At 39.6% G+C, this 9,626-nt stretch overlaps 1 protein-coding gene across 5 annotated transcripts in view; it reads right to left on the minus strand.

Annotated features, from left to right (window-relative positions):
* pde6a (phosphodiesterase 6A, cGMP-specific, rod, alpha) overlaps nt 1–9,626 on the minus strand; it is a 34,471-nt gene extending 24,845 nt beyond the window's left edge. For 4 of the 5 annotated variants that reach the window (XM_034883930.1, XM_034883929.1, XM_034883928.1 and 1 more), the window contains exons 1-6: nt 9,524–9,626; nt 7,917–8,256; nt 6,988–7,129; nt 2,973–3,125; nt 1,186–1,275; nt 120–260 (exon numbers count right to left, since the gene is read on the minus strand). In XM_034883930.1, the coding sequence (XP_034739821.1) occupies nt 120–260; nt 1,186–1,275; nt 2,973–3,125; nt 6,988–7,129; nt 7,917–8,245 (855 nt within the window). In that variant the 5' untranslated portion in view covers nt 8,246–8,256; nt 9,524–9,626. The remainder of the gene's footprint in view (nt 1–119; nt 261–1,185; nt 1,276–2,972; nt 3,126–6,987; nt 7,130–7,916; nt 8,257–9,523) is intronic. The other variant, XM_034883927.1, reaches the window with a different exon arrangement.

Consider the following 9,626-nt stretch of genomic DNA (forward strand, 5'->3'; position numbering starts at 1 on the left):
ATGTAACAATGTAGCGAGAGATGGGGATCTATCCACCGATAGCTGATCTCTTTATTAATTATTTGGTTTGTTTTCAAGCTTATCCTCAACACTGGATGTGTGGATGCATGGTAACCCACCTTGGTCTTGGTCATGTCCAGCAGACCCACAGAGTAACGGTCACAGTTGAGGAAAGCTCTGACTGTGTACAGGGCCTTGTGGAATTGCCTCTCTATGTCCGTCAGCTCTTCAAACACCTTGCTGGCCGACCACAGCAGCACCTGGATATAAGGAGTGGAATACAACATGAAAATAAGCAGCTTCGAAGCACATGCTCATGCACCAGTCACACTACCAGCCCTGTCTCGGAAAATCTATGTTCTCATTCAACTAAACTGCATTCCAAAATATGTTTGGAGGGACATACCTCTGTTATTGACGTATCACTAATATGTTTCTAATCAAAGTATACATATTGAAGAGGTCGGGGTGGATTGGATGGGTGAAACAAACACAGGACCACTGTTTGTGTTTTAAACTTCGAAACTTACTTATCTATCATATGTACTTAATTTATGTATGTTATGTAATCTCACAAACACACTTACTTTAACCCAAACCATGAACTTTTTCTGTTTTAATTCACAACGTTTAGAAAATGTTTAAAACAGGGACTGTTTCACAATGTGCGTCTGCCGCTGGTACAAGGAGGTTGAAACGAATGTAACCTAGGAGATAGTAAGTTGCCCTGAAGACGTAATTGAAAACTGCAGTTGAGTTGTATAGGAACATACAACAGGGTTGACACACCAGATCCTGAGGTTTAACACAGAAATCCTCCTAATGTCTTGTCTTGTTCTTGTCTCAAACACATTTTTGTTACAGTTTGTGCTTTCACAGTCATACCGAATTGAGGTATCTTTTGGTCCCAACACCAGTCAGTTGTACGATATATGCATCTTTATTTTTGTCTTCCTTTGGAACATATATTTATGTCATCCAAAGTAAAAAATAAACGTGAATCTTTGCCCCTTTATGCCATTTACACCATGTAAAAGGCATCAGATCTGAGTCTGAGAAACTTTCAGCTATACAGTATAAACACAGCCTGAGAGAATACTCAAATTAAATCCTAAAAAAGAACCAGGTTAATTCAGATGACAAGGGGAAGAACTATATGAAGTGCTACATGCTCTCCAGTCTCACCTGTCCCCTCCTGGTCTCACAGTTGTGCAGGTAGCTTAGGTGGAAAACTCTCAGGATCAGGTTGGCAAAGTTGAGATACTTGTTTAGGGTCTGGAAGAAAACAGCACACACTTATAAATAAAACTGAGAAATGGAAGTGATTACCTCTTTAAAACATTAACGGTTCAAATATCCTATCCTTATTCCCCTTTAAGAAGCATGTGTGTGTGCGTGTGTTTGTGTGTGTGTGTGTGTGTGTGCATGTGTTCATATGTTTGCGTGTGCTTTTTAAAATAACATTTAATTTAATTCAAATGCCCACTGACAATGTTCAGCTTCATATAATTATTATGAGTTAGTCACTTTTACCTCTGTGCCATCAGTCAGTGCAGGTGACACATTTCAAATGACAGATCGTTGTTGAGTCACAACATAGCCAATAGTTATACGGCTCAAACTGCCTGTTTGATAGGTGATATTAAACCAAAAAGGTAACATTGTCTTGTCTTTCTTGACAAAGACAACGTATCCTTTCTGTGTGGTATTTGGACTATATGCCACAGAGAGCTTTCAGCTGATGTAACATACCTTCAAGGAGCTACAGTGTTGCTTAGCAGTGGATGAGAATAGCCAAGTTATTTAATGCAATGTAAGTCCACTCTTTAATTAAGAAATTATTCACAACCTAAACATCTGACTTATTTTGTCACTGCACAGGAATTGCCATTCCTTTTTTAAATTTAGCCTTCCCTTGTGACTGTTTGATCATGATGACCTAGCCATTTGCACCTACTGCAAATCTATTCCTCCAAATGTTCTCGGAAGGGCCTCTCTTGGTGGAACGATGTTCTCCTTTTCACAAAGAATTATAATTGTCAGTTATGATTTGAGATGCTTTCAATTTGTGTAGCAATGCAACAGCCGAGTTCAGCTGCTGCTGCTGCAGGAAGGCTGGTGGTTTTATGCAAATACAATCCACATCAGTTGTTGTTTCAGTCAAATATAAAATGTGAACTTTATTTTGTTTGGAATAAAATTTTGGATGGAGGCAACAAGGTCTTCCATACATGATAATTCAGTGGTAAGGAGTCTGACTTGAAAATTTTTTTAATGCATCCCTACTACACCCAGATAGGATTTAGATTTACTCCTGGGTGCAAAATTCACTGTATTTTTTACTTACAAGTGGTTACAAAGGCAGATTATAAATTGGAGTAATTCAACAAATGTAAGGACATTGCAACCAATGGACTCTTTGAGTGTGTTTCTAGTTTACTGTTTGTCATCAGCATTTTCATCCCGATAACAGGGTTCATTTAAAGTTCTACAGTAACCCATGTTATTAGTCAAATTGACTGCAGGTCCTGCGATGCATGCACAGATAAAGCAGGAAAATACTGCAGATTAGTTAGAAAAGCAAGGCGAGTAGGGACATAACCGACACCAGGCTGGATCTATGCCACACATATTTATGTGGCTTTTATGACAGACCGCATAAACTATTTTTGTAGTAAGTTGGGTAGACTGAGATTCATTGCATTGGATCACTCTCCGGTCAGCCAGCCAATAACAGAGACAATTTGGAGTAGTGACATAAAGTGTGACAAAAGTAAATAAAAAAGGAAAATACATAAAAGCCGAGAAGGAACCTTTTGTTCCTCCTCCTGGTTTCTTTTCTTAAGGCACTTTTTAAGTGGTTGTGAGTAGAGCTCTATAAAGCTTAAAAATTAATTATATCCAAGTGACTGAATCACTAAAATAAAGAGTGCTGGAGGGGAATTTCCAAGACAGATAGTATAAGATGTTACCTCTTCATCCTTTGCAGTGAAACATGGCCCATCTAACTTGTTGAGGGCCATCATGACGGCCACCATGTCTTTACCGTTCATGATGGGAATGGCGAGGATGCTCTTTGTCTTATACGCAGTCAGCTCGTCCACAAAGTCACTGTAATGAGCACTCTGTAAAGAGAAGAGAGATAGAGAGTGAGACAGAGAGAGCATGGGATTGTATTTAATTGCCTGCTCTTTGCCCCTGCATCCTTCAAACCTTCCAGACTCAGCTTTGATGAACACACCACTTCCATCCATAAACGCTACGAGCAAAGACTTTCCATTATCCACAAACTCAAGGCTCTCTCTGCTGCACTCCACCTACTGCTCGTCCTGTACAGCAGGGGTCATCAATTGTGTTCCTCCAGGAGTGAGACAGAGGAAGAGTGGCTCATTAACTGCCAAGAAGGAACAAAACCTACAGAGAGCGACCCTCGGGGGACCACAATTGGTGACAGAGTCCAAATTTGGGTAAGGCAAACTGTGAGTTTTTTTTTTTAAACTTTAACAACTGCACTACTCTCTGGTGGACAAACTAGAGAATGTTAAAACAGTCTCAATCAACAACAAAATACCCTTGGCATTGCTAAATTGTCACTTATCTGCTGACATATTGTATACGGCATTACCGATATATCCGTAATTTGCATATATCAGCTGAGACTTTATCTACTTCCTTACCAACGCCACACTCACCCATAGGAGAAAATCAAACATTTGCATTGTTTAAGTTTCATCCGTCAGACACAGAAAAATTAATAATGCTGCCATCACACGCAAAGCAAGGAATTAGAACAGCAACTCCAACTACAAAAGAGCTTTCAACATATCAATGCTCTTGTTACTGTGTGTGTGTGTGTGTGTGTGTGTGTGTGTGTGCGCGTGTGTGTGTGTGCGTGTGTGTGTGTGTGTGTGTGTGTGTGTGTCAAAATGTAGGAGAGTATAAAAGTGCAGCACGTTTCACAGTGCAGACTTGGTTTTAAGCTTTAAACGTGTGCACCTGTTTGAGCATCAAAAATTATATTTAATTATTCCTCATCTTGCACCACTGACTAAATTAGGGAATCATTCTTTTTAATAAACGTATTTATTTTTTTCTCTCTGCATATGTGTCTCGCTGATGTGTGGCAGTAGTCCAGGAAATGAAGGGGAAACTATACGAGAGAAAAAAGGCTGATCCTCGATCAGCAGCATGCAGTAAATGATTCTACTGAAGCCTTACATTGCTTTGGAACAGGCTTAAAAATAACCCTGTTCCAAGGATCTGGGCAGTTTGACAACTTGCTATTGGGTAACCTTTGACCCCCTAAAGCCCAGAGAAGTCTTCATCCCCATTGTTATCCTCAGGTGAAGCTTTGCTTTGACCTTTGTCTAGCAGCTCAATTTGGAAGCATAATCTAGCAACAAGTTGTTTTTTGATTTTAAAAAACTAAAATTATTCATTTATATTCCTTATTCATGTATCTCAACTCTTTACTGGGGGGAAGTGAAATGACTTTTTAGGTAGGACAGAAAATAAACTGGTTAGACCTGTAATGTTTGTCACTGTAGGCTATTTTATATCTAAACATCCTTTTGCTAAAGAAATATAGTAAATGAGCAATGAGCATGCGTGCATATATGCGCGCGTCTGCTTAAGAGTAAGTTTATATACATATTTGTTTTCATATAATATGTGAGTCACTTTTACCTCTGTGCCATCAGTCAGAGCAGGTGACACATTTCAAATGGCAGATCATTACTGAGTCACAAAAGCCAATAGTTGTATGGCTCAAACTGCATGTTTGACAGGTGATATTAAACCAAAAAGGTAACATTGTCTCGTCTTTATGATAGTCAAGAGAATAGAATAGAATATTGAGAAGAGCCAAGTCCATTTGTTTGTCTAAACATCCATTTGCTAAATAAATATGGTAAATGAGCAATGAGAACCTTCTTCTGTCTTCCATGACATGTACGAATTAAAATTTGTAAATGAATAATTGCAATAAATACATAAATGTATTCCATGTAAATACCGTACATAGATTCAAGGGTTCTCTAGGGTGGCAAAATGTATGTAAATAATAGGAAAGAAATGGAAATATAAGTGATAACAGCTAGCTAGCAAAAACTAGCAGAAGGTATTAACAAGTTATAAACAGTGCTTCGCTTTAGGCTACGATTTACTGGTTCACTGAAATGTCAAGAATATAAAATATATTCACGCTTGTAATTTAATCATAAGTTTCATTAAAGCCTGTCGTCCTTCGGTTCAGACAGTGCAGTAGTGTTGGCAGTTACGATGTATTAATGGATGCTAGCAAAGGATCTGTACATGCAGTGCCAGAGTGTAATTTCCCCAAATAACTTCAGTATATAATTAAAAAAGGTAAAGATTTTCTATTGAAATTGGTGAAAATTTTCAAAATAACTGACTCTAACTTCCCTCTCCTAAATTTACCGGGAAATGTCCAATACTTTGCAACCTTACTCTGCTCCACCAGAGAAAACTAGAATAGATTAAAGGTGTGTTATTGTGATGAGTCTGTAAAAATGGCTCAAAGCCCATGCGACCTCTGGGAGTAATCTGGGATCGCTCTAATTCAGGACAGATTAACCGGCTTCATCTTCAGCCTCCCTCAGTGACATTGTCCGCCTTCCTCACACATACACCCCTCAATTAACCACACTTCAAATAGCAGTCAGAGTTATGAGTTTGTAAATTATGTGGTTATTAAATTCACTTTAAAGGAGGCAGGGATACAAGAATGGGGAGAAATGAGGCCAGCTGTTGCTCACTACATAATCCCAGTGACACATAATCCCCACCTTTCCCCTACGGACAAGAATCCTGACTGGTTGGTCGGCCTGCACTGGATTGGAATGGGATAGAAATAGAGCATAGAGAGACAGTAATTCCCAGTGTCAGCATTACTGTGAAAGGCCATCGTCATGCATTAGCATCATAAAGACAACCAATTATACAGAAACATTAGCTCCTCCGTCACTGCGACTGGGGAGATTGAAGCTCGGAGGCTTTGATATCGTTCCCGTCCTGCTTTCATGTGTTTGTGTGAGGCTGCAGCGTGACGGGCCGGCCTGGCAGCAGGACCGTTAAAGACCAAACTGGGGACAGTCAACTCGGGTCTCTTTTGTTCGTACGTCAGCAGCTCAGCATTGTAATCTCCCATGAAACAAAAGTGATTGAACTGAAATTATTAAGTGTAAATGTCACAGTAATAGTTTGTGCAGTTCTTTGCAGAGAGGAGGGTGTTTTTGAGTGTGTGCGGGGGGGGGGGGGGGGGGGGGGGGGGGGGGGGGGGGGGGGGGGGGGGGGGGGGGGGGGGGGGGGGGGGGGGGGTTAGTGGACCGGCAGTAGCATGGCAAACTTGAAGTGTGTGTGGGAGCAAGCTTGACAGCCATTTTCAATTGTCAAAGGTATTGGCTATAATGAGTTTGGGCTGGTTTAGGTTGGAGGGAATAAGTGGAAGGCACACTGTGGTTTCAAGTCGCCATCTGGTGGCGAAACACAGACAAAGCAACAATAGACAGGTGTTCACTCCCTGGCAAAACAGGGATTTGATGGTTTACCGAGCAATAAGTTATATTTGGATTATAAAGACTAACTAGAGATAGATTGTACACTCACATTTTCTAATTTCTTTTACTTTCTGGCCATGAATCAATTACACAACTAATCACAGGTAGCACAAGGTACTAACAACTTCTTCATTCTCGGTTTTTGGCTCTTTTTTATTCTTGGTATTGTTTGTTTAGATGTGATTTGGGATATTAAGATTTACTTTTTGTACAGTATGCAAAGTGAGAGGGAAACAATTTGGGGAAAATACATTTGGGTATATGTCAAATAAAAGCGGGGGAAGATTTTTGTATGTTAATAATTGAAATAGTAATGTGGTTCTGATGCCCACGTCAGAGCTACATTACCAGTGAACATTAAACACACAAAACGCACACACAAACAATGCGTTTGTCATGTGTGCTTTACCTCAGACACATCAGCAATGTTGACCATCTTCTTGGTGGACGCCACGTGGCCCACGATACCCATATCCAACGGGTAGACAATCTCACTGTCAGGCTGTACCAGGCAGTCATCAAACAAGGAGTCTTTACTGACATTAAATAACCTGGAGGTAAAGATAAACAATTTAAATTATAATATTTTATGTTATAATAGCAGGTTTTGTCCATTGGACAGAACTTAGACAATAGAGAGATGAAATGCAAGATGCCCTTGAGCAAGGCAACTACATTCTAGATCACCAGTGGAGCTGCCAACTTGTGGAGTCTGGTTGTAGCAGGCTCATATCAGGGGCATTAAAATGTGTAACTGCATTAACACAAAGAGTACAAAAAAAACAGAAAGACTTAAGCTGCTAAATGTGAGTGTCTCAAACTGTATGAATGTGAACCAGTGTGCTGGTGAAAAATAGCACCTGAGTTCATTTAATCTGGCTCCCAGAAGATTTTTCCTAAAATGTAAGCAATGTGCTCCGTGCTGGCAAAGTGACAAATGTTACCTCACTAGGTAATGATTAGGTGGTGGAAATGGACAAAGAAACAGCAAGCAGTTTGTCAAAATGACAAACTTACAGTGTGGAGTTCTGCAAGGTAAATGGATTAGGGCATTTCAATTACACTCTTACAACTTGAGTTTTTTATTTATTTGTCTAACTGATATTTCTCCAAAATGTTTGGTTCCCAGGGTTAACAGTTACTTCTTCCTTTTCATGAGACTGTGTGAAAATGTGCGTAGTTTATGCCGTCACATACAACTTTAATGGCAAAAAACTATAATTGTATGGTATTTTTGATAAGTGCAGTACATACTCAGTTTTGGTGATCACATTTCTTGTCTGGAATGGTGTTGTTTAAAAAACTACTTTGAAAACTTAAAAAGAAATGCCCAGTCACCTGGTTGCCAACTCTGCCACTCCATTCCTCTGCCGGTACATAAAGAGGCTCATGCGTTCGGCCCTCATAATGAAGCTGAGGTGTCTCATGAGGTTGAAGACAGACTTCTCCATTTGCAGGTTGTCCTGGATGTCCCGCATCAGATCGAAAAGGACCTCGCTCTCTTCCACCATGGTCAGGTCGTGGAACTTGTCGATGTCCATCTTTGTCTTCCGGTTGTTGTCCAGCAGGTCTGAGATGACCTTAGGCCGGAAGTGGATGTCGTAGTACTGCTTAGCGAACTGCGGGTTGGCATCCAGGAACTGCTCTGTTGTTGCTGCATCCACCATAGCTGCTGCTGCTAACAGGGGACAATATTGAACAGATGGTAGTAATGCTTAAGGCTGGATGGTTTGCAATTCTAGTACAAAGAGGGAAACGTCTAATTGGTGAAGTAAATGCAAAACACCTCATTTTCAGTCAACAATTACTCAGGAACTGCTACTAGGCAAGGAATTTAACCAAAACTGATTCAACAGCAAAAAGCCCTCCACTTAAAGCTTAAAGGAAATTATAATGCCATGTCCAATTTTCACTCTTCTTTAAGCTCCAGTTGGGTCTAAAACAACTCCTGCGAAATATATCTGACTCTTAAACAACAAAAGATTCCACTTTTTTCACCAGATGGTTGCTAACTCTGTCTTTTGGCTGAGACAGCCGCTGCTGAAAACAGTGTTGAAGAGAGAGCTGCGACTCCACTAAGCTTAACATGTGCCGTAAAACCCAAAAAACAAGCTTAAAAGATACTTAAAACTTCAGTGGCGCTGCAGAGTTGGGGGAATAATTCTCTGTGGTGATTTTGGTCAACATTAAATCATGATTAGTTAGCACAGTTACTCATTGACTTTTGGAAATATTTAGCATTTACTGAACTTAAAAAAACTGAAACTCTTCAACAAATCTACAGTGAAAACACCTTGAGCTGTGAAATTCCCCTTAATACTTTTCCTGTTGAATCTTTTGAATTACCCTTCAGAACACAAGAAAAAATCATAGTTTACTCGATTTATTTTGTTGTTACTAGTCGCGATCAACATTTGATTAGATTGCTCAGCCCTAAATCCAATAAAGCCCCTTTTCTTTGCACATGGTGTTCTATCTTTTTTATAGATGAGCATCACAGGCCTATGAGATTCTGTTTTTTGTGTTTAATTACTATGTCTTCGACACTTGACCTGGTTTTATTGTTGGTTTTATCCATGGTTTTATCGTTGGCTATTAAGAAATCTCTGCTCATTCTATTACAGTATTAGATAAAATGAAAAAATATTTCGGTTCTGATAAAAGTGGGTGTCATCCTCTTACCACATTGTAATATCAATTGTATGGCCAAATAATTCCTGGCCATTAATTTAACCTGTTAGTACTGCAGATTACTGCAGATTGAGGGATGTAATAAAAAAAGAACACATTTTAGTTAAGTTATTACGTTGCTGTGATTATCTATCCCTTCCTTGTACAAGGTAGTTCACATAGAAAGTAATCGATAAAGTTATGATAATAAGAATGTCTAACTGACATGTGTCCCACAGATTTGATAGATTATTCTAATAAACAAAAAGTCTTACCTGTTAAAGTGCTTGTATTGTATTGTAAGTGTGTAATCCCTCTGTCCTGCTAACCAAACATGCAGGTGTCTGAGGAAAGAAAAGGGATTACCAGGATGGTTTT

The sequence above is a fragment of the Etheostoma cragini genome, chromosome 10, assembly GCF_013103735.1.
Source record: "Etheostoma cragini isolate CJK2018 chromosome 10, CSU_Ecrag_1.0, whole genome shotgun sequence".
Lineage (NCBI taxonomy): Eukaryota > Metazoa > Chordata > Actinopteri > Perciformes > Percidae > Etheostoma > Etheostoma cragini.